Here is a 27,863-nt window from a genome sequence, read left to right on the forward strand (position 1 = left end):
TCCATGCTATTGCTTTTATTGCATAGTTTTTTGGAGTTTTATTTTTTATTTATTTCATTTTAAACATTTATCTCGTTGACAGGCAACACACAGGAGGCAGTTGCAGACATAAAGGTTAACCAGTACAGCACTTCAGACAGACATATAAACAACCCAAACCAAGGCTGCATTTCTCCAGTCAAAGATGCTATGGGCTGCAGCACCCACAGGACATGGGACCTTGGAGGGAGGAAGATGAGGAAAAGTGCAATGAGCTTGGAATGGACACAGTCACAGATCTGATGCACACAAAAACAAAAGGTTGATGGGGCTCACAGGCAAGGCTGAACATCATTTCCAGGCCAGATCACCACCCCAGTTTCTACACTGCAGCCTAAATGATATTAAAATATGCTTACATTTATGCAGCAGTGTTTAGATTTGTGGAGAGGAGGCCAGGAGGGAGGGCAGCTGCGGGGTCAACAAGACAGGGCAATGCATCAACCCTCTTCTATTAAACTGCCTACACATCTTTTTTGTAGCAGCTTGAAGATGTAGACAGCAAATAGTCAAAGGACAGGCCTGTATCTCGAGCCAAAAAAAAATCTGTTGAGAACAAACAAGCTTTGCTGGTCAACACAGAGCTCTCGCACTGAGCTCAAGCATTAACATTTGCAACTTGGTTTATACGGAAACCATTGGCTATTTTGGATCAAAATGAGGCGTTCTTAAAAGAAGAGAGATAATTTCGGCAGCAGCTTACAAGCTTTGTGCCCTGACAGTCTGTTAAAGGCAAGTCAGTCCATTTCCCATGTCACAGGGAGTCCCAAAAACTACAGTTCCCATCATGCTTTGTGCTTGCAAAGATGAGGACTCCAGCAGCAGCTTGGGCACCACCTGCTCGTTCCATTGTTGCTGCCATGATCTTCTGTTCCCCTCAAAGATTGCCAAGTGTGTTGTTATCCGGCAAGTGCATTTGGCCACATTTATAACACACTCTTAGACACGCTTACACAGAAGTAAGCCCCATTTAACGCCAACGGGCCTTGCTTCTGGGTAAGTGGATATAGGCCTACAGTCGTCCCCCCCTTTCATTTAGATCCTGCCTTCATCCAAAAAATCATAGAATTGTAGTTAAAAGGGAACCTGAGGATCATCTAGTCCAACCCCCTGCAAATGCAGGAATATGCAACTGTCCCATACGGGGATCAAACCTGCAACCTTGGCATTATCAGCACCATGCAGTCAAATGTGGGAGTCTCCAGCTGATCTCCCTTCCAAGTAGTGACCCCAAGGCTGGCTGCTTCATCCCATTTCTTCAGAACATGCAGTGGGTCCCTTCCCTAATTAGTTAATCCCACCTTTCCTCTAATTATTTTTGGATAGTGTATATATTATGGTCCCTCCCTACTTTTTTATTCTCACAACCACCCTTTAAAGTAGTTAAGGCTGAGAGCAGGCCATCAGGCAAAGATCACAGAACTTGAGTGGGGATTTCAGAGTGATTCTCCCCAATACAAATCTGACCCACTAACTCCTACATCATGCTGGTCCCTTTTATCAGGAACCTTTCAATAGGTTAGAATTAGCAGTGTTAACATTTTGCGCAGCAAAGAGTTCTGTGTTGCAAAGGGCACGGCTATCCATCAGAACTCGCTTTCTACAACTTCTTTTAAATGAGTTACGTAAGCTTCCACCCCACAAATGAAACTGACTCAAGCCACAGTGTGAGGAGGTGGCTGAATATTGTTTGTTAAGATGCAAACCTCCTTCACATAACCCCAGTCCCTGAGTTTCCTGGCCAGGAGCCATGACAGCTAGACTGGTTACAATCTGATTTAGGAGAATACGACTTCAGACATGCTTCTACCCCTTCACCAACTTCAGGCCTTGCACTAAAAAATAAATAAATCTCCAAAACCATTTGCCATATTTGCCTGTGTTCAAAAATGTTTCTCTGCTATCACAAGGGACTAGAACCTTGGTTGTTTAACAACAGCAGTGCTAGAAATCTCAGCCAGTTAAACATGCAGCAGGTCCCAGATTAAAAGACACAGTCTTGCCTGCCAGTTTATTTTCTCTGAGCTAAGCATTCTTGTGCAGACATGAAGATGTTAACTGAGGACAATGAGGTTGAGATGCGACAGGGGATGGGAAGAGCTGTAAGGCAAACTTGTAAACCTCTACCAAACACATGAGTAGCTCAGGGTAAGTTATTAACACCCCAGCACAGATCTATGCATTAAAATTAAGAGCAGCGATTATACAGGCTCCAGAATAAATTAAGACCAATAAGCATCTGAATAATTTCTTCCTTGGCATATTTTGCATTCTATTCCCCAACATATATAAATACCAAGCTCGTATGCATTACTACTTTGAAGGAGGGGCGTGGTATCCTGTGTTCTTCCAGTGGATATATCTGATAACAATTTTTGATGGTTGCTAAGTGAGTGAGGGCAAACCTTGAGGGTTGTATGCCACTAAATTCTGCTCAGACTCGCTGAAATTTATGTCCATAATGGGTGTGAAACATTGGACACAACCCTGAATATTGCTCCTCCAAGAATTCTGCCCACAAGTCCCAATCCTGAAAAAAACCAATTTATTTCTGCATTGCTGAACTTCCCTCCCACCAGAACAAAAAGTGTTTCTGGAGCAGGCCCTGGCGCTGCGAGAGTGAACCGGATCTCCTCAGGGCGATTCTAAAGCTACTCTTCTTGACACTGGAACAAGTATTTAAAGCTACGGTAATCGACTGTGCAACGTTATAGGAAATATCTGTTTGTTCTTAAAGTGCAACAAGCAGCAAACAGAGAAGCGATGCTTCCTAAGACACTGCCTATGAGGTAAGCCACAAATAGAGTTATATAATATACATTTAAAAGGGGTGTGGGGAGAGAGGAGGCTCAGGCCCACAGAAGAAAGTGTTCCGCCTTGTAACCTGGCAGGCTGGGTGAGGGTTGTGGCCTGCTGCGTGCCTGAAGACGTCTCCCGCTGCCTGTTTTTACAGTCCCAGGCAAGCAGCAAAGTTTGGTGAGGGCCCTGGAAGTCCCACACAGGGCTGGCGAGCTGCAGGAGCTTGGTGGCTCTGCACAATTGTTATCTGGACAGTAGAAAGCCCTCTCAAGAGACAATCATTCCTTGCTTCGTGGCCCCGCTTAATACGGCTGTGAGCCTACGCTTTCATACACTGACACACACAGTTCTGTCGTCCTTTCCTCATTCCCCCCCTCCAGCCAGATCTGTGGAAATATCTACATAATTTAAAGCACATTAAATGCTCACGACTTTCCCAAAAGAATCATGGGAACTGTAGTCCGTCCCCCCAGAGCGCTACCGTTCCCGGCACCTTTAACAAACTGCAGTTCCATGGATTCTTGGAGGGGTGGGGGAGGCCATGTGCTGTGAATGTGTGCTGACGGTGCTTTAAAAGTATGGATCTGCCCTTTTCTGATCAACACTTCTTAGTGATGGATTCACCAGCTCCCACTAGCAACTTGTGGGAAATAGGGAGAGAGTGGGAAATAGGGCATGCTAAAGTATTACTAAAAAATGCCTAGGAACGTTCACATGAACAAAGAAAATAAAAAATCTTGGTCCCTTCGATCGGCTTTCCTTTTCAAACAGCAGTCATTTAAGCCCACGCTAATGGCAGAGGATCCCGAATTCCCCCAGTTTCCTCCTGAGTCGGCCTTACATGCCACCTAAACACCACATAGCAACTGCCACAGAGGGTCTTTTTCCCAGAGAGGAAGCCCCCCTCCTTGCTGTGGCAGGCAGAGGTCTCTGTGTTGCCTCCCAACAGTGTCATCCATATGCTCCAATTACAGGGATCAAAATAACAGCCTGGCTCTCAGGAGGTTTCTGAGATGGAAACTTTGCAGGATGGCCTTTCCTTTGTAAATAAAACCTGCTCTCTCTCACACGCACTTCTCCAGCTACAGTCAGAGTAAAGACAAAAACCAGCAGCTAAAGAACGTAAAAACTGCTTGTTAACCTAACAGGACCGTGAGCAGTCATGTTAACAAAGAGCAGCCAATGGCCCAAGTCCAGGCCTACCTAGGCCACATTCACACCTTACATTTAAAACACCACCACACCACTTTAAACAATCATGGCTTGCCCCAAAGAATTCTGGGAGCTGTAGTTTGTGAAGGGTGCTGTGCGTTGGTAGGCTGTCCCTATTCCCCTCACAGAGTTTAAAATTCCCAGAATGGTTTAAGGATCAGTCCCCCTTTCCCACCCCCTTCCAACACCTCCTGGCACCCTTAACAAACTACATGTCCCAGAAGTCTTTGGTGGAAAGCCACAACTGTTTAAATTGGTTTTGTGGTGCTTTCAATGCATGGTGTTGATGTGTCCACTGCAGGGAAGAATCTCATTTCCACCTTTCATTGCAAAGTTGTTTTTTTCAGATGCAAATGGTGGGGCAAATGGTGTCCCACAGTGGCTAAAGAGATGCCTGTGGAAAGCCCACAGACAGGACATGAGCACAACCGCACTCTCTCACTCATGCTCTCCAGCAGCCAGGATTCAGAGGCTTGGATACTGGAGGCATCGTGAGGAGGAGCCAATGATGGCCTTATCCTCTGCGAATCTTTCTAACCGCCTTTTAAAACAGTCACGCTTAACAATGTACTCTGCGAAGAGAAAGGACAGAACAAAGGAAGTAATGTGGGGCTTTCAGCAAATTAGGAACCCTATTATGTTTTGCTCCAGTGCTGGCCTAGACGTCCACCCACTAGGTCGACCTTTGATATACAGGCTTTCTCCCATGAGGAAGTGGGGAAAGGTTTTGCCGGTGGAATTTGCCAACTTAAATCTCCCGATTCGACATCTCTTAAGATGTATGGTGAACATGTATGGTGAACATCATTTCATATACGCACACACACACACATATCCATTACAGTATTGGATCATTTTAATTGCTTGTTAACCCCCACATAGTGGGGAGAAAAGAATAATAACAAATCACCCTACCAAAGTTAAGCCCCCACCCGTGAGAAGAAGAAAAAATTCCAGTTACATTCATCAAGTTTATTCCTAGAGAGAGCCAGATTCGGAGGTCATTAGTGCAGGGGTTGGGGGTCAGTCCCATCCCCTTTCACTACACCTCCGGCTGGCTAGAAAGGAGCCATAGAAGGCTGTTGAGAAAGTGGTCCCTTCCTTGCCCTAAATGTCCTTGGTCGCCCTCTGAAGGAGAGGAGGCCAAAGAACCAAACACTACTCCAAAGAAAGATGGCAGATCTCCCTTCCCAGGGTAAACAAAGAGAGGAGGGGAAACAGCTGCCTTCGGTTCTGTTAAGGGTTTAAGAGGAGGGGTGGTGGTGTCAAATAGAAGTTAGTGTTTTGTGGGCTGCCTCTTACATTCAACTCCCTGCTACAGTGGTCTCACTGCTTTCACATACACCCCCACCCTGGCTGAGCGGACCGTAGAAAGACGAGGAGCAGCAAGCAAGGCTTAGTGTTCTCTAAGTGGCTTCTTGTGAACCACAGGCAAAAAGGGGCTGCAAGTTTGGGAAGAGAGGGTGGCCTCAAAGGGGTCAGGGGGTTCCCATTTAGCAGGAGAGAAGTGTGTGGTTCAGCAGAAGACACAAAAAGAGTGGAGAGAGAGAGAACAACACTAGAAATTGGGACACAACTCTTGGCCCCACGGCTTGAAGGAAAGTTGGTGTGGAATGTGCATTTCCCCAGTCCACTCAGTGCCCCACTCATCTCTGCAACCCACACCAGTATCTCTCTCCCCATCACTTCAGACATGTTCCGGAACCATGAGCTGCAAAGGGACGGGAGTCTTCAGTGTTACTGCCCCAGACTGGCAAGCAGGGTAGTGCGGAGGTGTCCCCCGTCTCTGGGACAAGTGGTTGGAAAAGTGGACTAGAAGGGCCTCCCCAAAAAGGAACAAGGTGGAGAGGATGGTGGGTCCTTGTAGGGGAGGAAAGGCTACATCACTTCTCGACCCAAACCACACCAAGGGTCCTGCAATCAAGCTGCTCCTTCTTGATGGGAGATGCAAAACAGGCTGGCAAAACATATGCAGGTGGGTGAGGAAAGAAGGAGGAGGTCAACATTCAAAAGTTTGCATGGACAGCAGCAGAGGATCATGGGGAGTGGGCAATACTTGCCACCCAAAGGCTCATTAAAGGAATATATGGTATGTGTGTGCCAAGGCCTAGAAGAGCAGAGGGAGGTTTTAAGCAGCTTGCCATCTGGGTGGCTGGAGGGGGCACTGCAAGTCAGAACGCCCACCCGCTACCCACACAGACAGTACCCCCGATCCCAAGCCTTAGGGTCCCTCTTTGCAGCAAAGGGGCAGAAGAGAACGAAAGTTACGTCAGATCTGCGAAGTGCTCCCGCAGCGTTCTGGGTCAGAACGCTGTGATCTTCACCTGGTTCACGCCGGTGATTAGATTGGCCACCGAGTGGTGGATCTGCCCCTGGATGGGGCCGTACTCCACTCTCTCTCCGTCAATGGTGAGGATGCCCTTGCGAGTGAGGGGCTCGATGCGGAAGGCCCGGACGGGAATGTGGATGAAGTGCGGGCACTCAATGTCAAAGTGAGTGCCCTTCTCTGTGGCCAAGAACAAGCGGATCAGGGCTGCCCGGGAGATGCCCGCCTTGATGTAGAAAAGGTGGATGAGGCCGTCGTTGAAGCAGGCAAAGGGCGCCATGAAGAGGTCGGCTCCCAGGTGAGACTGGTAGATGGCCAGCACAGAGACAAAGTCCTCCTCCACTGTCACCCACGACTTGGGCACCGGCTGGTCCAGAGGCACAAGGAACTCATCTGGGGGGCCGTGCACCTGCTGGGGAGACAGCGAGACGGAAGGCGTGGTCATGGGCAGCCCGGCCTCCCTGCGGTCAGCCACAAGCTCCTCCGACAGGTTCTCGAAGCTGAAGCTGGAAGAGTGGAAGCTGGAGGAAGAGGGTGGGGAGCTGGGCGAGGGGGTGGGCTCGTCGGCAGGCTCCACCTCCTGGAAGCAGAGGGTGTGGCGTTCCTTGCACAGGCCCAGGTCAGAGACGGTGCGGTGGAGCGGCCCGTGCTGGAAGGGGAGGCTCCCGTTGGCTGCCATGGTGATGCTGCGCAAGATGGGGCGGTGGGCAGTGCCCTCCAGGGCGGGCAGGTAGGAGAGGCGCCCCCGGTAAGTGTTCAAGGAGGCCAGGCGGACCATCGTCCCCAAGGTGAAGCGAGCTGGGCCGATGTGCCGGAACTTCTCGCTCTCAATGTCCACGTCGGAGATGAAGCCCCAGGCCACGCTCAGGAAGGAGAAGGAACGGGAGCCCGATGCGGTTGTGACTGACACCAGGTCCAAGGGGGTCACTGCCCCGTGGCAAAGCAGGAGGGTGCAGTTTGTGAGCAGCTCCTGGCCCAAGGTCTGCTCAAACCTGCCCGACAGAGTGAGAAATGTGTCAGGGTTGGAGAAGCTCACTCGCCCATGCAATCAAATGGTGAGAGGCTCCCAAGGGGGGGGGGGCAAACACTGCCACAATGTGGGGTGCAGAGGCTGCATCTGTCACGGGTCAACAGTAGCACTTACATTTCTGTTTAGCCAGCAAACAATAGCCACATGTGCAAAACGAGGAAGAAAGATATAAATAGCTCAGGGCCGTAATACCTCAAGAACCGCCTCTCTCCATATGAACCTACCTGGACCCTGCGAACATCCTCTGAGTTGGAGACACACTTTTTAGACATGCATCATTTTGTGACACTAATTCAGTTTTTCCAGCATACTGGAGGTTAAATTAACCCCTTTCCAGCCCCTGAGGAGCGTGGGGAGGGTTCGCGCAACTCACCTACACACTGCAGCTGACACACTAGCATATTGCAACACAAAGTTTGGCAAGCTCTGTTATACACCTTTAGATGTCAGGCGAAAACGTTCCTCTTCAATCAGGCCTTTGGCTGATTGACATCTGATGCCGTTTTAAATGTGTTGTGGAAGGGGGGGGCGGGTTATTGATTTGTTGTTCTTATTTTTACTATGCATTTGTGGTTTTTATATTGCAACTTTATGCTGTGAACCACCCTGAGATCCCTGAGATCTATGGATGAAGAGTGGTGTACAGTCGTACCTCGGAAGTCGATCTTGCAGCCAATCGGTAGCCATGGAAGCCCCGTCGGACATTCGGTTTACAAAAGAAAGTTCGAAAACTGGAACACTCACTTCCAGTTTTCAATTGTTCGGGAGTTGGAATGTTCGATTTCCAAGGCGTTCGGGAGCCGAGGTACAACTGTATTAATATAAAGTGTCCCAGACACAAGTGTAGCTTGAATGCTGGACTACACCTGGGTAGACCCAGGTTCGAATCCACATCCATCCGAGAATCTCACTGGCTAACCTTAAACCAGTCCCTCTCCTTCAGCCTCAGCCTACACCTCACTGGGTTTGTTGGTTTATTATTAAATTTTTATTAAACTTTGTTTCGAGACTAAAAGGGAAAAAATTGTATCCTGCCTTAAACTCTTGGAGGAGCGGTAGGATGAAAGCAGAATAATGACCATGATTATGGTAATTAGTTCTCAGCACTGGCCAAGCTGCTGATGTAACTTGCTCCCTACCCTTGAAAATGCAAAATTACTTGCTCAAAATTACTGCAGCAAGTAGAACAGTCAGCTCTGAAACTGCAATCTGGCCTGGGAGCCCTGCCAATCAGTACCAGGTGAGTGGGAGCCTAATTAGCTAAAGAAGCAGCACTCTGTGCATGTTTGCAGGGATTCTTATATGCATCACCTTTACATATCCAAAAGTAGAGATCAGGTCCGGCTGAAGATGGAGCTCCAAGTATAGCCTACTCCCCTGCTTCCCAGAAGTGGTGTGGAGCAGAGCCCGTGTGGTGCAGCGGTTAGTGTACTGAACCTGGGAGTCCCGGGTTCAAATCCCCGCTCAGCCATAAAGCTCACTTGTATGACCTTGGGCCAGTCACTGCCTCTCAGCTTAAGCTGAGGGTGAGAACTGTGTGCGTGTCACCTTGAGCTCCTTGGAGGAAAAGGTGGGGTAAAAATTGTACTAAATAATACAGTCACTGCTGCGGTTTCTTTGTAGGAAAGCTTTCGTAGTGCAAACACAACCCAAAAGCAGCAACTTTGGTAACAACAAATACAAATTTAAATATATTTAAAAAACAAACAAACAAACAAGCAACAAGGTGGACTAAGCACATCTGTTAAGCTTTCCCACTTACCCAGCTCTGAAGTTTATGGCAGCAGCTACTGCATTTCCAGACCCACAAGGGAGAATACCAAGGGGCATTTTTATGGCTTCTTCCCAGTCCGGCCGTTCCATCAAGCCATTAATAACCTGGAAGGAAGGAAGGAAGGAAGGAAGGAAGGAAGGAAGGAAGGAAGGAAGGAAGGAAGGAAGGAGGAGATAGGAAAGTATTCATAACCTACAATCCTAATAATGCAGGAAATGGGATGTGTGTTGGGGGGGGGCAAGAACTGCAGTCTGCAAATTCATGTTCCAAGAAACCCAAAATTCTCTCACTGAAGGAACTGGGAGAGCAAAGAAGCTTCTGTAAAGACAGCTGGACCTTTCGCTTTTGATCCATTCCAGCAAAGTGCCTTGTAAAGGGAGGGCTGGGGGGGGGGGATTCTAGGTCTGGTTCTCAGGGAAGTAGCAAGTCCTGGGCCCTGGAAAGTCCCTGAAGATAACAAGTTCAAAACCCAAACAGAGGCACCAAAACCTATCATGCATTTTCTTCACTGCTCTAATTTGCAAACAGCTGAGTCAGGCTTTTTTGATGCAGTGTTCAGCCTTGCCCTTGGACCCATGAAGACTAGAGACTCTGGGGAAGAAGAAGAACTACTGTGACTACACCAGGACATTGACACGCATGCCTCAAAGCAGTGAAGTGGGTCTTATGTGCCACAGTTCTAAGGGAGCACAAAAGAGCAACTCAGGAAACAAGTAACAGGAATAAACCCTAGTGAGTAGCCTAAGGGAAAGGTTCCAGGAGGCTGGAAGGCCAGTGCCTTGGCTAGCACTTTGTGAACAATACCTCATATAGCAGCCCATCTCCTGAAATGGATACAATGCCATCCCACTCAGCCAAGTTGATGTTCTGTACCAGCTCCCGGGCATGGTTCTGTCTCTCTGGGCCAGAAAAGGAATAAATAGCATACAGATTAGTAGCAATTCAAAGCCACACTCCCACCCGAAGAAACTGATTCAGTGGCTGACCACCAGGAGACGATTTTGACCTTTTCTGTATGTCTTGTCCTAAGTGAATGGAAACAGCAAACTGTTTGGGAAAAATTATTATTGCTGCTGCTGAAATTATATTTGCATGCATCCGTGTGTGTGTGTGTGTGTGTGTGTGTGCGCGCGCATGCGTACATGCATGTACATATACATTATACAAATATAAACGCATGGGCATCACAATTCATTGGTGCTGTGATCGAAAGCTTTGAGGCTATACATTTAGAAGATGAATATACATTTAACTTTCTAGCATTTAACGCTAACGATTACTTAGGAGTTAAGAGCTATTTAAGTGCTCAAGAAGCTTTGCATACCTTCTTTCCGTAATCTAGGATTATTACCCCCTTGTCACAGGTTGCTGTGCAGAGGGACTGAGGCTGCTGTTTGCCTAGCAAGTTGGTGGCTGAGGCGACATTTGAACCAGGGACTTATGGCTCACAGGTTCTATGGTTCTTGCCTAGCCGCCGCCACCACCACCACTGCTGCTGTTTTTTGTTTAAACAAAAGTATCTGTTCCCAAATATTGCTGTGTTCCCATTTTCAACTGAGTTTCCCTTAAGTACTTAAGAGCAGCCCAGCTAGTTCAGTAAAAAAAAGAGCCCCACAACAAATGCATGATGATGACAGCATCCCTCCCTTTCTATAGATCCCCCGGTGTCTTATATTCAAAGATAGACTGCCCCTAAACACGCTGGCTCCATTGAGCTAGTATGGCTCAGAGTCACCAATAAGAACCAGCCTCCTCCTATTTGTCTACCCCCCCCCAACTCCACTTTTGAATCCATCTACAGGCTGTGTTTCCTCTCCCCACATCCACAGGAAGCGCTGATGGTCACCAAGCTAGATGGCTTCGAAACAGGATTAGACAAATTCACGCCCATGCTCTGCGTCCACAGTGGGAAGCAACAATACTTCTGAATACCATTTGCTGGAAACCACAGCTCTGAGGGTTCCCCACTAGCATCTGGCTGGCAGCTGTGAAGACAGGATGCTGGGCCAGACAGGTCTCTGTCTTGGTCCAGCTGGCTCTCCTTATGTTCTTACCCCCCCACGGCATCCATTCCCCTTGCCCCTTGAAGGCCGCCTTCCTTCTGCTGCCACCTCACCTGTCTGGATCAAGTTGAAGCCGATGTCCGCCTCCGTGATCATGGGGAGGATGTGATTCTGGCACCACTGCAGGGCATTGCCCTTGCCTCCAAAGGGGTTCAACAGTAGGAGCAGGCGACGGGGACGGGGCAGGAGGCTGCGGCTGATCTCTGGTTTGAAGGGAGAGAAGAGGGTGAACAAATCAGGTGTTGCATTTCCCCTGTTGGAGCTGCATCTGTAAGCTGGTGCAAAACAAGAAGCTGTCTGCACGGTAAAGCTGTGCTGATTATTATTATTAAGGCATCAAGGTCCAGCTTTGGGGAACTTCTGACCCTCCTGATAAAGTTGAACTCCACTTCCCATCGGCTCAGACCACTGTCTGGGGCCAATAGGGGTCCAGTCCCATGGGAGGGGGCTGGCTCCTCAAGGACCACCTCTCTCCATATGAACCTACCTGGCCCTTGCAAACATCCTGTGAGGCCTTCTTCGTTTGCCTCCTCCATGAGAGGTCTGGAGGGGGCCAACAAGAGAATGGGCCTTTTCTGCAGTGGCTCCTCATTTGTGGAATGCTCTCCCCAGATAGACTCACCTGGTGCTTTCATTATACAACTTTAGGCACCAGATGAAAACGTTTTCCTTCAACCAGGCCTTTGACTGGTTGACATCTAAGGCCCTTTTAAGTGTGTTGTGGAAGGGGGGGATTATTGGGTTATTTATATTTTTGTATGTCTTTTGTGTTTTTTATATTGTAGTTTTATGTTGTGAGATCTACAGGTATAGGGCGGTATACAAATTTAATAAATAAAAATAAGTAAATATCTGCATGACACATTTGACAGACACACCACAAAACCGATTTCAGAAGTGCTCGTGACACTGCAAGACATTCACACGGCAAGTGTGCATTCCCATGTGACATGGGTAGCTGGGAGTTCATGCCCTAACAATGTACAGTCATATCTTGGAAGTCAAACGGAATCCATTCTGGAAGTCCATTCGACTTCCAAAATGTTCGGAAACCAAAGCGTGGCTTCTGATTGGCTGCAGGAAGCTCCTGCAGCCAATAGGAAGCCGTGAAAGCCCATCGGACGTTCAGATTCCAAAGAATGTTCGCAAACCGGAACACTCACTTCTGGGTTTGAGGCATTCGGGAACCAAAACGTCCGAGTACCGAGTACCAACATCGAGATCCAAGGTACAACTATACATCAGAGGCAAATGCCCAAACTGTGGTCGTTGCTAGCTTTCGCCTGTGGAGGCTTGCTGATCCCAGATGCCTGCTGTGAATGCCTGGAAAACTAAAGTGGAAATCTGATCAAAGAAATCTAGACAATAAATTATACCAAGTCTGAACTGATTCCGTCTACCTGGATGAATAAAACAATAGTTCTGAAGATGCTTTCTTTGTTTTGATAGTTGATCTATGTAATTGTCTGAGTAGAAGCAAGCCTTCCTTGGTGCAAGAGAAGTGGAAAATGCTTCTCCTGCAATGGCACAGCCTCCACCCATGATTTTTCCATAAGCACTTGTAGTAAAAAATGGTTTTCTCAAGCCAGTGCCACAAAGGGGTTTAGCGTGCTGGAAAGACCCAGGTTCAAATCCTCACTCGACCATGAAATTGACCATGTAACCTTGAGCAAGTCACTCCCACTCCATCTCACCTTACTTCACAGGGTTGGTGTGAACATTAAATGGAGGTGGAAGAAGTACAAGGCCCTTGGAGGAAGGGCAGGATGAAAATGTCGTCAAAGTAAGCACATAAAAAAACAACCTTTTCATAAGGCATTCTCCACCCTGCTGAGTCAAACCAGCCATCTCGTGTGTCTAAAGGACCTTAGGTCTGTTCTTTCCCTCTGTTTATTCAAAGTGATGTATTTTTAACTTTATTTTTTATTCAAGTTCTTACAAAAGAATAAAGAATTCTTTAAAAACCATGTTTTTAAAAGGCTGGGCTGACCTGGTTTCCAAACCTGCTGCCACTTGAGCCTGATCAACAGATTTATTTATTTTTAATATCTACTAATGTAGAACATTTAATCTGCTAAACAGTGTAGCCCCAGTGAGCACCACAAGAGAAACAAGGGTGGGTGCTGACATTCACACAAATACCATTTCCAGTTTTCATGGGTGGGGCTGAAAGCGTTCATGTATTCTTAGACATCAACCGGCAATCCCTGACACATTTTCTGTTCATCACTGGGATGTACAACCTTCACTGTGACTGACACACACACACACACACACACACACACACACACACCCTGGAAAGCTCATATTTGCAGTGGCCTCTAGTTTAAAGTCACTTGTTTCTACAATGACTTCTTATGGTGCTGCAATATGCAGCTGACTCTGGGGAGGGAGCTGCCACTTAGACCACAAACAGATTTTCAGGAGAGTTAAAGGTGATACTGAGAGCCATTATTTCCTGTGGTTTTCATTCATGGGCTTTTTTCAAAAACCGTGGTCTCACCTTTGCTAGCCTTTACAGGGCATCGAAAACCCAGAAATAATGTTTAACCACAAATAGTGTAATTGAGACAGAAATTAAAACTGTGTTTGCTCACCATGACTAATGATAGCTGCCATGCCACCTTTAGCTTTCAGGGCGGGGGAAGTATCACTCCTCCTCATCCTTATATAGGTTGCTTGTCTTTTTAAAGCCATTCCTTACAAGAGTATCAACCCTCGCTAACCTGCACACCCAGCGCCTTCCTCTTAGCCGAGCCACACCATACATTTAAAGCAAAGAAACTGTAGCTCAGCCCTCAGAGAACTAGAATTCCCAGAACCCTTTTAATTAAACTACAGAGTCTGGCTGAGAAGAAGGTAGCAGGCTGGCTTTGGCTCCAGGGCTGCAATGCTGTGGCAGGGGGAAAAACAACCCCGCAAGTCCCAGGATTCTCTAGGAGGAACCATGTGTTTTTAAAAGCATGGTGTAGCTCTATAGTCTCCTCTGGAATCATCTTGAAATGCTGAATGTTCCTGGCATGAGGCTGTGACCTAGAAATGGGAATCCCCACCACTAGACTTCCTGCTAGTTTTCCAAGGGCAAAAACACACGAGATAAAAAAGCACCCAGGCAGGCAGGAAGCCTTAAGAACGAAGGAAGGAAGCTCTGCAGCCTGAGGCTCCAAAATAACTAATCCATCTTGGAAGGCAGATACTAATTTGGAAATACCCACAGAGCATAACTGGTTATGCCGAGCGGGAGGCCAAACGCTCTCTGGGCTGTACCTAAAATGAAGGTAGCACTTCGCTGTGCTGCCAAGGTCACGGCCAGTTGCATTCAGTGGCGCAAGGCTTTCATAAGACTTTCAGGTACCTTGAACTCCTTTCATAATTCTGGAGGGAACACCCAACGAGCAGAACTTGTGCCCATTTCAATACAAAGAGGAACAAGATGAACTTTAAAGAGATGTAGAGATAGAGCATTCATCCTCAGGGTATTCCTCTGGGCCAAACTTCAAAATTTTGGGATACTTTGGGGAGGGGAAGGCATTAGGGTTAGGGTTAGGGTCAAAACAGCAAGAGGCAATTTAAACATTGCAGGGGGTTGGGCTGGATGACCTCAGGGTCCCCTCCAAATCTACAATTCTATGATTCTCTACAATTTCCTCCCTGTTGTAATAGTTTTGTTGCTGACAGGGGGAGCAGAGAAGAGAGTTAAATCCTCCCTCAGTGCCTTCTCTGATTCCATTTAATAGCCACCCTCCCCCACCCAACCAGGAATTTGCATTTTTAAAAACTGTCATCTTACATATAAGGGACTGGAGCTCCCCCCCTTTTTTTTAAGCCTCCGGGTCCAGGGAGGACCTCTTTAAGAGGTGGGCATAACTCACTCCTGAAGCGAGGCATCACCCACTTCACTGACCCTTTTCACTAGCCACAATGGGCAGGTAAATCAAGAATATGTAAAATATGTAGAATATTTTATGTAGGGTTTTGTGCGTGGCCAACCTTTGTGACAAATAAAAACATGTTTAATGGAAAACAATAGTCAGGGATATGGAAAACAAGTCCTACAAGGAAAGGCTGAAGAGCATGTTTAACCTGAAGATAAGAAGGCTAAGGGGACTCCTAATAAGACAGAAAAATTTGTTCTCTGAGGGCCCAAAGGTCAGGACTAGCTCTCATGAGGTAATACAGCATTCCTGAATCTGGCATCGTTAGACTCCAGCTCCCATCAGCCCCATCCAGTGCAGCCTGTGGTAAAGGATTATGGGAGCTGTAGTCCAACAACACCAGAGGCCTATATGCCCCCAAGTGAGACAGGCCACAGGGAGAAAAATGTTTCACAAGAAATGATAGCAGCAACTTTGTTCCCCTTCCTTCTTGTGTTGAGGGCAGAGTATGCATACAGGTATCCAGTTTTATGAGAAAACAGTGGGAAAGGCACGTGCAGGAGATACCCATGGGAATGTTTTGCCCTGAGAATGAATGCAATCTGCGAGGAGCCTTTGCTGATGAAGAGGCAGGGGTGTGCAAACAGGAACTTGGCTCCGTCCTCAGTGGCTCCCACGGGGTTCTGGGGAATGAAACGAAAAGCCGCCTGCACTGCAATCTGGAACACGGATGAAAGAGCGCATAATTTGCATGGCACATGAGGGAGATCAGGACTGCTTAGGGTAATGAGAGCCGAGGTTGCACAGATAGATGTGCCATCTCCGAGTGCCTTCTGGCGGTTCCCTCACTGCAAGAAGTGAAGTTGTAGGGAATGAGATAGAGGGCCTTCTCGGTGGTGGCGCCCTCCCGGTGGAGCGCCTTCCCATCAGATGTCAAGGAGATAAACAACTACTACACATCTTCCTGTATTGGGAAGTTTTTTAATGTGTGGTGCTTTGCTGTGTTTTTATTACATTGTAAGCCGCCCAGGAGTGGCTGGGGCAACCTAGTCAGATGGGCAGGCTATAAGTAATATATTATTATTAATGCATTATAATTATTATTAAGGCCAGGAAAGTCACCATCTCTACAATCCAGGCTGAGGAAGGATGGAGAGTTCGGCCCCCCCTGCCACTACATTACCATGCTTGGGGTGTTGCAGGAAGGGACTGTTCTCCTTTAAGGGCAGACTCGCTTTCTACACTGGGCAGGGGAGTGCTCTGGCTATCCTTTGCCGGCCCACCTGCTGCGCCACCAGGGCAGGGCTTGGGGGTTCAAGACCCAGGGGGCATTGCTCCATTGGGTGGGCAGTAGCGCACGCACACACAAACCTGCTAAAGGAAGCAAGGCTGTGTCATCATGTTCTGAAGGGAGTGAAGGACTCCACAAGGCCATCTACAGGCTCTGTTCAGTCCAGAGACAAAAATTAGCTGTACACTTCTGCATGAACGGCATTGGAGTCTGCTGAATCAGGCCAATGGCCCATCTTCTCCAACATCCTGCTCTCACCGCAGCTGAGCCTGTAAGGTGGACATGAGAGCAACAGCAACTCGTGCAATTTGTGATTCCCAGCGCTTGGTATTGAGAGGAATGGTGCCTCTGACAGTGGAGGTAAAAAATGAAACCACTCTGGCTAACAGGCACTGATAGGCCAAAATATAAGGTGACTGGTGGTTGTTGCTGTTTTTCTGCAAAGCTGCCATTTATTCTGGGGGAGCCGCGGGGGAAGAAAAATTAAAAGTGCCACAGTTTGGGGTGGGGAAAACAGCTTTAAGTTTGTAATTTCACACAACCTAATCTGTCAGGGCTTCCTTGCAAGAGACTCTGAGTAAAGGATGGGGAGACATTAGGCAAAATCGGCAATGGGGCACTGACATCCAGTGCGGCACAGAGGTTAGAGTGCCAGACTAGGATCTGGGAGACCAGAGTTCAAATCCCTGTTGTTATTTAGTCATTTAGTCATGTCCAACTCTTCGTGACCCCATGGACCAGAGCAGGCTAGGCACTCCTGTCTTCCACTGCCTCTCGCAGTTTGGTCAGACTCATGTTTGTGGCTTCAAGAACACTGTCCAACCATCTCATCCTCTGTCATTCCCTTCTCCTTGTGCCCTCCATCTTTCCCAACATCAGGTTCTTCCAGGGAGTCTTCTCTTCTCATGAGGTGGCCAAAGTATTGGAGCCTCAGCTCACTGTCCTTCCAGTGAGCTGATTTCCTTCAAAATGGAGAGGTTGGATCTTCTTGCAGTCCATGGGACTCTCAAGAGTCTCCTCCAGCACCATAATTCAAAAGCATGAATTATTCGGCGATCAGCCTTCTTTATGGTCCAGCTCTCACTCCCATGCATCACTACTGGGAAAACCATAGCTTTAACTATACGGACCTTTGTTGGCAAGGTGATGTCTCTGCTTTTCAAATCCCTAGTCAGCCACAAAGCTTCCTAGGTGAACTCTGGGCCAATCGCCGTATTTCAGCCTAAACTTACCTCACAGGTTTGTTGTGAGGATAAAATGGAGGGGAGACCCCCCCCACTGGGAGCTTCTTGGTTATTACACATAATAACAAACAGAATTGCTTCCTGCAGTTTCTTTGTAGGGAAGCTTACTCAGCACAAACACAGCCCCAAAACATTGGTGAGAAACTACTTATTCATTTCCCTGGCTCCCTAATACGTCTTGTCCAGGTCTAAGGAGGCCCTTGGCTGTGTGTGTTGTCACTTTCACCACCGCAACTTGGCTGCTGCGAGCCTACTGGCTGGCAGAGGTGCTTACCCAAAGAAGCCCGAAACAAACTATATCAAGTGCTCTGAGCCATTGCTGGAAAGTTAGCATGGGTGCCCTTCTTCCCAGTGCAGGGATCAGCAATTGTTTGGGGGGGGGGGTGTTGGAGCCAGGTAGCTGCAGGAGAATGCCAGGTGCTGACCTCAGGGCCTGGGGCTTGTCTTCATCCTTGGACTATGGAAGCCTGCAGGAAGGATCAGCGCCTTTTCTTAAAATCACTTAAGTGCCCCAAAAAATCGGCTTCTGAGAGGTTTGCAATGTAGAAAAACCAGCTAGGCAAAGAGTAACCCAAAGAAAACAATCCCAATCAAACACTGAAGTATAAACACTCAGAATTAAAGTATGCAAAACCATCATTAGCAACCCATGATTAAAATATACAATAAAACAAGTCCTTTCAAACATTACAGTAACAAACAGACTGGACAGGGAGAGCCAAAACACTGACCAGACCCAACATAAGTCCTGTTTCTAAAAGTTGGCAGGTGCCCCTGCAGAACTTGTTAAGATGGTTTTGGTGTTTCTCCAGGAAGTGTTTAGCTTTTTCCTATTTGCTTTTGGCACACTTGTGGAAAAAAGACAGACAGACAGACAGCTCTCATTCTCACAGTAATAAAGAAAGATATGCAGCCTGGATTCCATCACATCCTTTGATAAAACCACCCCACACAAGTCACGTAAATGTTAATTTATTCCCAACCAGGTGCAATTCTGAACAGTGATAAGACATCAGAATCCACGCTGGAACATCCTGGCCTCCCACAATTCATAGTCTTTCTCACAGTTTATTTGCTATCACAATCACATCTTGCTACCACAATCACATCTTCCCTTCTAGATCTCTTGCTCAGTCCCATTCATTCCCAGGCCACCTATCCACATTGCTGCCTGACGTTCCTCTCTGGTCTGCCGAGGCCAGCCACTTCTCAGCCTCCATTAACCTAGCAGCACTCATGGGTGCTACCAATGAGTCTTCCAGATATGGTTGGACTACAGCTCCCATCAGACAGAATGGCCAGTGGTCAAGGATGACGGCAGTTGCAGTCCAACAACACCTGCACGGGAACTGTGCATATTATTGCCATGTTAAGTGGGATGAAAGGCAACCATTTTGTTACTCTTTAAAAATCAACTTAATCTTTAGATTTAAAGACTTTTAATACCTCTAATCATCATGAGGGCATCATGAAGCCTGTTCCACACACAAACAAAAGCAGAAATCCCTTAAGAATGCAAGCTTGCATCTTAGTAACGCTTTTCAGCACAAGAGGCCACACAAAGAGGGATATATATATATACACACAGCAACAAGGAACTGGAAAAGAGATGCTGTCTTAAATAAGTCCAAAGTGCTTTGAACTTGGCTTTCACACACACTGAGTTTCCAAGCACCAGGTTAGGCCTAGAGGCTCTATTCAATGGCAGGGGCAATGAAGATATGTCCTTCTCCACTTGGGTGTTTAGAGTCCCCTCCTACTAAAATATCAACTTCAGGGGATCAAGCCACTAAATATTTTATTTCCATTCTGGTTCAGCTGCAGCTGAGGTGGTTCCAGCTTCAGGCCAATCAATGCTCAGTAACCAGTTTTGCACACATAAAGAACTGGCTTCGTTCCGGTTCACGTGAGAAATATTAAAATAGAAAGGTGCAATTGTTATAATCACAGTGCGGTGAAGAAAACTAATACAGTATGTTAAGTGTTGCAATTAAGTGTCAGCAGCAGAAAGTACTACGCAAGCGAGCAAGAAAAACAATGGAGTACTTAGAACTTGTGCACTCTTTAATTTAAAATGACACAGAGACTTTCATAATAGGTAAAGGGGGGGGACCGAACAGGTTGCCCATCTAGGTATACAGCTGGAAGTATCTTCTTTGACTCTGAGGCAGTAATGCTTCTGAACACCAGTTGCTGGAAACCAGGGAGGCAGGGGGAGTGTGCTTGTGCTACTTGTGGGTTTCTCACACGCCATTGTGAGAATGGTGCACTTGACTAGACAGACCATTGGCCTGACCCAACAGGGCTCTTCTTATGCTCTTATCACTTCGGAAACATATTTTTCATGCTATCATGCAATTTCCTTGGAAATGGTGTTGTGGCTTTCCCCACTATCGTTTCCAGCTGACACTTTGCCTGCTGTCCCACAGAAATCTCTTATGGCAAACTGTTTAGAGACCGCAGTCATTTTTCAGTTGCCCCTTTTGCAGAGCAGCTCCCAGCTTCTGAATTGGTCGCCACAGCCATTGCTAGCGATGTAAAGGAAAGGATTCTGCAGTTCAAAGCTATGCCAGACTGAACGCCATTTTGTAGGGCTGTTCGCAGCGGGTTTAAAATCGCAGAATTGTGGACTCGGAAGGAAGGGACCCCAAGGCTCATCTAGTCTAGCTGCCTTCCGCCAGGAATCAAGAGTGAAATGATCCCCAGCAGCTGGCTATCCAACCTGTCAAAAAGCCTTCAATGAAGGAGATCCCGCCACCTTCTGAGGTAGTCCATTCTACTGTCAAACCGCTCCTACAGTTCTTCCCAATGTTTGTCTGGAATCTCCTTTCTTGTCATTTGAATCTGCTGGTTCGTGTCCTCCCTCCGAAGTCACAGAAAAACAAACTATGGATCCATCTTCCATGAAACGAACAGCCCTTCGTATACTTGAAGATGACTGACATATTAACTTCTCAGTCTTCTCTTCTCCAGGCTAAACATACCCATGTCTCTCAACCGTTCCTCACACTAACTGTAACCCTTCCGGCACCGACATTATTGTTTGATTTCCTAGGTGCTTGGCTATACAATCAACAGGTCAAGCAACCTAGTATTCTTTTTTTTTTTTAACAGTGCCATCAACAACAGCAACCAGGAGTGTGTGTGGAGGACAGTCAACAGCCTTGAAGTGGTGAGCCTCTTTTCAATGTCTTCCAGACTTCATTGTGTATCCACCTTCTTCAGCCTACCCAGCTTCTCTCAAACAGATGAACTACGCTCACTTGAGAACTCTTCTCCTGGAACTTCTGTGGCAAACTTCACCTCTTTTCAACCAAATCTGGCCAACTGTCCGCAATGGCAGAGCATAGGCCTTAGCAGCACCCAGGACCAAAGTGTTTGGTTACTCAGGAGGGAACGCTGCCCTTTAATATCCCTCATTGCAACCGTTATTGGAACAAGTAGTCTACCAACAAGAAGTTGTATACCTAAATTACCAAGAACGGTGCCATATGAAGTCTGGTTGCACAATCCAACATCGTACATTGGAGCCTGTTTGATCAATTTTACCCCCAGTAGTATTGTTTGTATAGGCTGAAGGTCCAGGTGTGCTGCACCTGGCAGGAACAGATTGCCAACTCTGTTGGCAATACCCACCCTCCCACACACACATTTAATCCTGTTTATAAATCTCCAATCTTCTATTATGATGCCTTTCATAACAGAAGGTCTAACCAGCACACAAAGAGGGTGCATGGCGACATGGGGGAGGAGCTCTGCAGTGGGCAGCAATGGTGCCCTCCCCCTTTACCTTCCTCCAACAGATACTCTGCAAATGCTTAGGTTGGTCCCCACTCCCCTGTCAAGGTTTGAGTTCACACCTGCTTGAATGGACTCCATAAGGTCCTTATTCCATTTCCCATTTTCCTATGCCCCCAATCTGAGGTTAATCTGGGGCTTTGTCTTACACTAGCAGCCTTGCGTCTGCTATTGCTCAGGAATTCTAAGAAACCAAAAATAATAATAAAGTAAACTACCAGCGAAGTTTTAAAATAGGTGGTTAAAAACAGTGGTTTTCAAAGGTTTCATCCCCCATCTTGCTTCAAAATGGCAACCCATTATATCCATACATAAGATAAAAACCTGCTCCTTGACCTCAGGAATCATCATGCCAAAGTTGGTTACAATATCTTAAGTGAAATCCAAATGCTTTCCAAAATACATAGTAGATTCCCATGCCTGTTCTCAATGTATATGTAAAGTCCATGTAAACCCAAACGCACTGCAAGAGGAGGAAAGCTGCCCTGGAGATAGGCAAATATTATGCTGTTAATCCCTTTTAATAGATTTGGCAACGCAAATGAAACCAAGCAAGTATTCACATTGAAGACAAGGCCACAAACACACAAGCATACGAGAGTTGCCAAACCTGCAGTGTAAGTAAAGGAGGCACAGCTCTGACAAATGGCTAAGATCTGTAAAGTTTTGACAGGTTGAGGAGAAAAGCAATGTTTCAGCCACTCCCTTGGCCCCACTTGCTTTTCTTTCCTAACTTCCAGGCAGGGTTAGAAACTCAGACATATAAGCTAGGCACCAAATGGCTCCTTCAACCAAGGTTACAGTAGCCAAAACGGAATGTCTAGTTGTCATTTGGGGGCAAGATGGTGCTAAAGTCTTATTTTTCAAATGATGGACTGACTGTGATTGATTATCAGTTAAACATCTGGCTAGTTCAGATGACAACCTTGAGCTAGGTTAAAAGCTTCGAGAAATTAAAAGAAGAAAAGTCACTTTGTCCAGGGATAGCCCACATATATATTGGACTGACCTCTTTTTCTTAATGTCCATTCATAACATAAGAAGATTCTTCACGACTGTGAGCAGGACAGTGGGTTGGGGCAGGCGAAGACAAGTAACAACAATTAACTATAATGTCATTTATTGCTCCTGCTCAGGCTGCACAGAAAAATCATTTCAGTTCCTGAAATTTATGCTGACTGTGCAGATAAAATATAACTGATAGAATTCTACAGGATGTGGTATTAGTTTGTGAAAACAGTCAAGATCCCCAAGCATGCACCTCCAGATAGTGGAGATGTCGGGCACTATCCTGGCACCTAGGCGTAGTCACTTGGTCTCAAGTGGCTGCTAGCCAAGGGCAAAATGCCCCAGGCTAATTCCAAACACTGCTTCCAGGCCCACCTACCCCCACTGCAGCATTTTGTCGTCGTCCCCCTTGCAAATGGAGGGCAAGCCTTCAACGCTTAGGGACATGGCCAAGGTGGGACTGCATTTACCACCTCACAGTATCCAGAGCGAAAAATAGGTCTGGGAGCCTCTCAAGGATCTCCCAGGTGACCACCTGCCGACTCAAACTCCCACCAAACACAAGGGAAACTACTAAGATCTGAGATCTACACAGTCCTGCCCTGGGGCCACATTAAAGCAGAGGGGCTGAACTTCTTTTTTCCAGGCAGAAGAGCCCAGATGGGAAGAGCCCATTTGGAACCAGCACGTCAGTGGTTGGTGCAGCCAGAAACTGAGTGTGGCAACCCATGCATACACACATACACCCACCCAGCCCAGCACATAGCAGAATGGTGGTAACTGGTGTTTATCCATCTAGATGGCTGGAAGGTGTGACTTGTCCTGCATTCACTTCATGCATTTTAGCTAAACATCGGAATATGATCAGTTGAAGGAAATGTTAGCAAAATGCATTTTCGCGTCCTTAATCGGGGGGGTGAAAGCAAACACCAAGGATTTCGAGTACAGAAGATTCCAGAGCTCTATTTCTAACAGCACAGGGCTGGGCTCCCGACACTCCAGCCAGCCTTGGTCAAAGGTCAGGGATAATGGGAGCTGAGGAGTTCAGCAATATAGAAAGAAGCAGATATGTCAGGTGTATGCAGACATAGCCTGTGTAAGTGAAGTCCTATACACTACCCAGATATAAGCACATTTTAAGTTCAAAGGGACTTATCCCAGGTAAGCATGAACGGAACTGCAGTCTTCATTTTTATTTTTTAAAGGAGTCATGGGAGATTTTTCTCCACATGGTTCCCATCCACTTTTACATCATAAGTATGTGTAAATCAAATGCTGGTTCAGTTATCAGTCTTGTCTTCCTCTTCAGGTAGAAAGATTTGGCCGGGGTGTGTGTGTTGGTGATAAATGATAATTTGACAGCACCACTTTTATTGTTTTAAAAGCTCATTCTATCATCTCATTATTCGTTGTTGGTTTTTTAAAAGGCACCACCCACTTTAGAAGTTACACTGGTGTAGACGAGGTTGATGGCAGGGAAGTTTGTGACATCACAGACATTGGGCAATCTGCGCTGTGCACTGCCAGCTTCTGCTGCAAACGTACAGACCTTATTCTGCCCATGAGCTTACCCCTTAAATGTTGTTCGACTCCCAACTCCCACCATCCTCAGCCAGTATGGCCAATGGTCAGCGAGAGTGGGAGCAGTAGCCCAGGAACATTGGAGGGCACCATGTTGGCTACCCCTGCTCTGAGACAGAGGGAAAAAGAGGGGGAACTTCATTTGAACAGAACGCAGCAAGAGCACTTTCAGAGCATCTCCGCCTTTCAACTAATGTTATGAACTCCCTACACACCCCATTCTATAAAGCCAAAAACTACAGTGGTGCCAGAGGCAAGCATCTTACGAAACTCTGAGTATTACAATTATTCTCATGTTATGTACAAGTTTAGTACAATAATCCTCTGCCCTGCAAGATAAGCTGGGTCATTTAGTAAGTATCTCATTTAATAAGTTAATAAAACACTGCAGAAGCTAAGGGTTCCAAGAATCATAGGGAGGGTCTGGCAGCATTACTGATTTAGGAGGATGGAGTCCAGGATATCTCCACCTAGGCCAGCCTTTGCTAGCCAGGAATCCTCCAGATCTTTCAGACCACAAACCTCACCAGCCACAATCAGTCCAACAGCTCTCTAAGTCAGGAGAGAGATTGTGGGGATACACAAAACATTATAAAACTAAGGGATTTTGGTATCTAGGTCTCCTGAGTTCTTGAAGATATTATTAGGAGCAGAGACACAGTAATAAATCTATTTGATTTTGTGGAGGAGAGTGTTAGACAAACTCTACATATTCGGCAAAATCATGCGGCAGGGGCTTTTTTAAAAACACTTCCCTATTTTGGAGGGGGTAGGGAGGTGCATATCAGGGGAAGGACTAGCATTGAACACCTCCCTGATGGGTCAATTTTCTACAAGCAAGAAGGATTTTATAGGTGAAGCATTACAAAAAATTGGTGATAACCCACCTACAATCTGAAGCATCAGAGGCTAGGAAAGGCTACCACTTGTAAGTAGCGAGGACTCATAGTTTCTCTAGGCAAGAAGCAACACTCAAAGGATTGTGAAGGCATCCCTTACCTGTTTCACTCGAGATGGGGATCCCCAAGACCAGGCACTTGATGGCAGCTGCCCACCTCTCAGCCACTTTTAGGTTATCCTCGTAGCACTCTGCGCTGTCCACCTGAAAGGTCCTCGCAATCCGCTGCCGCACCCGCCCAGAGCTCACCGCCACCTTTCTCTTCTTCAGCGGGTAAGCGTAGACACTGAAGAAAGCTGACTGGTTCGCAACTGTGTGGCTGCGCATCGTGTGGCAACCCACCACATCAATCAGCTGCAACACCGTCCGGTGATCTGTATCTGGCTTGGGCACCAGGCGCTGGATATGCAACTCTGTCCGTGTGAGACTGAGGGCATAGCGGGTCCCCTTCGGAGGGTGGGCACCAAATTCTCCATGTAGGAGAGTCTCAGAGCCTTCCCCACATGCCCCCAAAAACATGCTCATCTCGCTACGGAGCCCCAGCTTTGCAGTTTTGCTTTTCACCTTTTGCTAAGCCTGTCAACAGCTGGTTGCAACTCACTGCAACCGAACCCTTTCCCTTTAACCTCTCCCCCAGAAGCAGCAGATTTAAAGAAGAGGATTTGAAAATCTTTTCATTTCCTTAGTAGATTAAGTGGCTCATGCAGCCCTTTAAACCAAGAAACTTCCTCCACAGCTCAAGCTGCCAAACCGTTTCCCAGGGTTTTCTCTTTCTTCATTGAGCAAGATCCTGTGTGTCAGTAAACAAACAAACAAAAAGTTTTAAAGGGGGGAAGTGTATACACACACACTTTTCTCCTCTTGCTTCTTCCCAAAAAGAATGTTATGAGGCAGGGCCACATCAAAAGCCTACAGGACCAAAAACCAACCTGTCTGAGCTACTACAGATTTAGGACAAGAAAGAAAAAAAAGGAAGCTCTGCTATCTGCGTAAAGACCAGGGGAGAGAAATGAGATAAAAGCTAACAAAGGTTTTTTTAAAATGTTTGCATTCCCTAGCAAATAGGTACTTTTCAGGTGTTTTCAAATAATATGATTTTCACCTTCAGGCAAGGAGCTGAAGAATGTAGTCCGGAAGGTGTCCCAGCTATGAGACTCTCATGAATCCAAATGAGTCACTGAGGATATGCAGCTCTCACTGGGAAGAGATCCCAAGTCTAACAACTTAACAAAGGATGCCAGAGAAGTTTTAGCTGTTCAGGTGATGGTGCTGAGGAGGAAAAAGAAGGAAACAAAAGAAATGTGGAAATACTATTTGGAAAAGGCTGCCTTTAGGACTTGAGCTAGAGGCCAGGTTTGGAGGCTGTCGGTTTTTTAAAAGAACGACTTGCCTAGCATTTCATACCAGCATACTTAGGCAGCTCAGCTTTTAAACGAGCTTAAGCTATGATCCAGATTGTATATCGCCTTCACCACCTAACACCACTATTTTAAACGAGTGGAGGGCAAGAGAAGACAAATCATTTCACCACCACAAGCTTATAAATGAAATCGAAAGGACGGGAAAGAAAGGCTTTTTTCCCTAAAGTGCTATAAAAACGTAGTGCAAATGCAGCGGGACTATGAAGTATCCCTACCACCACACACCAAAAAAGGAGGCGCCCAACTCACCCCCACCTGGCGCCTTTGTCCAAAGCATACAAGACCACACTGAGGAGAATCAGTGCCTGCTTGGAGTCGGTGGAGCAGAGTCTTGGAAGAGCGAGCGGCGGGGATGGGGGGCAATAAAGGAAAACCAGCAGTTCCGTGCACTTTCGAGCGCCTCCCTCCGACACCTGACAGGCGACGGTCCCCGGCCCCGCTCAGCAGTTCCTTTTCCCTGCCATCCTCTTCCTGTTCACTCTCCTCTTCGCCCGCCCGTCACCCCCCTCTCTCTCTCTCTCTCTCCCCCTCCCTCCTGCCTCTCCCAGCTCCACGCTCCTTCTCGTGCTCAACTAGGAAGTGCTCTGTTTTCTACCTAGAGGGAGGGATGAGTCGGGTGGAAAGGGGGCGGGGGGAGTTCGCCCTTAGCCTATGAGAGAGAGACAAGGCCTTTCGCCGGCCCATTCAGGAATGCCGCCCCTGCCCGCCGGCGAGTCAGATGCGGCGGCATTGGTGGCAATGGGTGGAGGCTGCCATATTTGTTCAGGGCAAATGTGTGGAGAGGCAGGGGAGGGGGCCATCTTCACTAAGGGAAGGGAGCCGTAATATTAGAAGGAGGCCGGGTTTTGAAGAAAGGAGAGGTCGCAGGGTTTTGTAGTGGGGGCAAGGTCACAGCGAGAAAGAGACTTGATTCTATTTCCATAATAAATGACGGCCATCTTTAGTAAGTGAAAAGGATGGAGTTTCAGTCCGGGCCAGGAGGAAAGGAAGGCGTAGCGGCCATTTTGGACGCGGGCGAAGTTTCAAGGCTTCGCTCGACGTGCAGCAAATCATCTTAAGTGAGGAACAGGGTACGCCTCACGGTAGTTCACGTTATTCGCACCATCTTTAAAGTTGTGAAGGCGCGAGAACTTAACACCCCACCCCCCGACGATAGCAGCCATCTTTGTTACTGGAATGCAGGCTTTGGTTTGTTGCTTCTCTTCGCGTGAGCACCAAATGAGTCGAAAAAGTCGCTTTCCATAGGGGCATCCTTCTTACAAACAGCTTTTCAAGGGATTTTCGTATTGGCTTCCCCAACCTCACCCAGACCTCACCTGAAAGATCTAGTCTAGATACCCTATTATGTTGTTATGAGTTGGAGTGGTGGGAGCGGTTTAGGCTGAATGCCTGGGTCCCCTTCTAACTTCTGGATCCAGCACAGATTCAGTTGTTGGAATAGCCGGGCCAGCCTGGTAATGGCTTGCTAAAGAGGAGTTCTTTATGAAGGACGAAGGGTGTGGAT

General features: G+C 47.1%; 1 protein-coding gene across 5 annotated transcripts; it reads right to left on the reverse strand.

Annotated features, from left to right (window-relative positions):
- Positions 1 to 26,918, reverse strand: SPHK2 (sphingosine kinase 2). 5 transcript variants are annotated; one of them, XM_083707717.1, is made up of 7 exons: positions 26,609 to 26,918; positions 26,041 to 26,207; positions 25,040 to 25,728; positions 11,297 to 11,446; positions 9,985 to 10,079; positions 9,169 to 9,284; positions 1 to 7,368 (listed from the first exon to the last, which is right to left on the reverse strand). In XM_083707717.1, exons 3-7 carry the CDS (start codon positions 25,461 to 25,463, stop codon positions 6,354 to 6,356), a joined length of 1,800 nt encoding a protein of 599 aa, XP_083563843.1. In that variant the 5' UTR covers positions 25,464 to 25,728; positions 26,041 to 26,207; positions 26,609 to 26,918; the 3' UTR covers positions 1 to 6,353. The 5 variants fall into 5 exon arrangements, with proteins under 5 accessions (XP_083563843.1, XP_083563841.1, XP_083563840.1 ...); XM_083707715.1 differs by having other exon boundaries at positions 25,040 to 26,207; XM_083707714.1 differs by lacking the exon at positions 26,041 to 26,207 and having other exon boundaries at positions 26,609 to 26,898.
- Between the last annotated feature and the right edge of the window lie 945 nt (positions 26,919 to 27,863).

The sequence above is a fragment of the Podarcis gaigeae genome, assembly GCF_964106915.1.
Source record: "Podarcis gaigeae genome assembly, chromosome: 13".
Classification (NCBI taxonomy): Eukaryota; Metazoa; Chordata; class Lepidosauria; order Squamata; family Lacertidae; genus Podarcis; species Podarcis gaigeae.

Bases quoted from the DNA above. Each gene is read 5' to 3' on its own strand.
- SPHK2 (XM_083707717.1), bottom strand. From the start codon at position 25,463: ATGAGCATGTTTTTGGGGGCATGTGGGGAAGGCTCTGAGACTCTCCTA. The intron at 10,080-11,296 runs GTGAGGTGGCAG...TTTCTGGCCCAG, and splicing joins CTTCAACTTGATCCAGACAG to AGAGACAGAACCATGCCCGG. The intron at 9,285-9,984 runs GTATTGTTCACA...CCTTCCTTCCAG, and splicing joins GAGATGGGCTGCTATATGAG to GTTATTAATGGCTTGATGGA.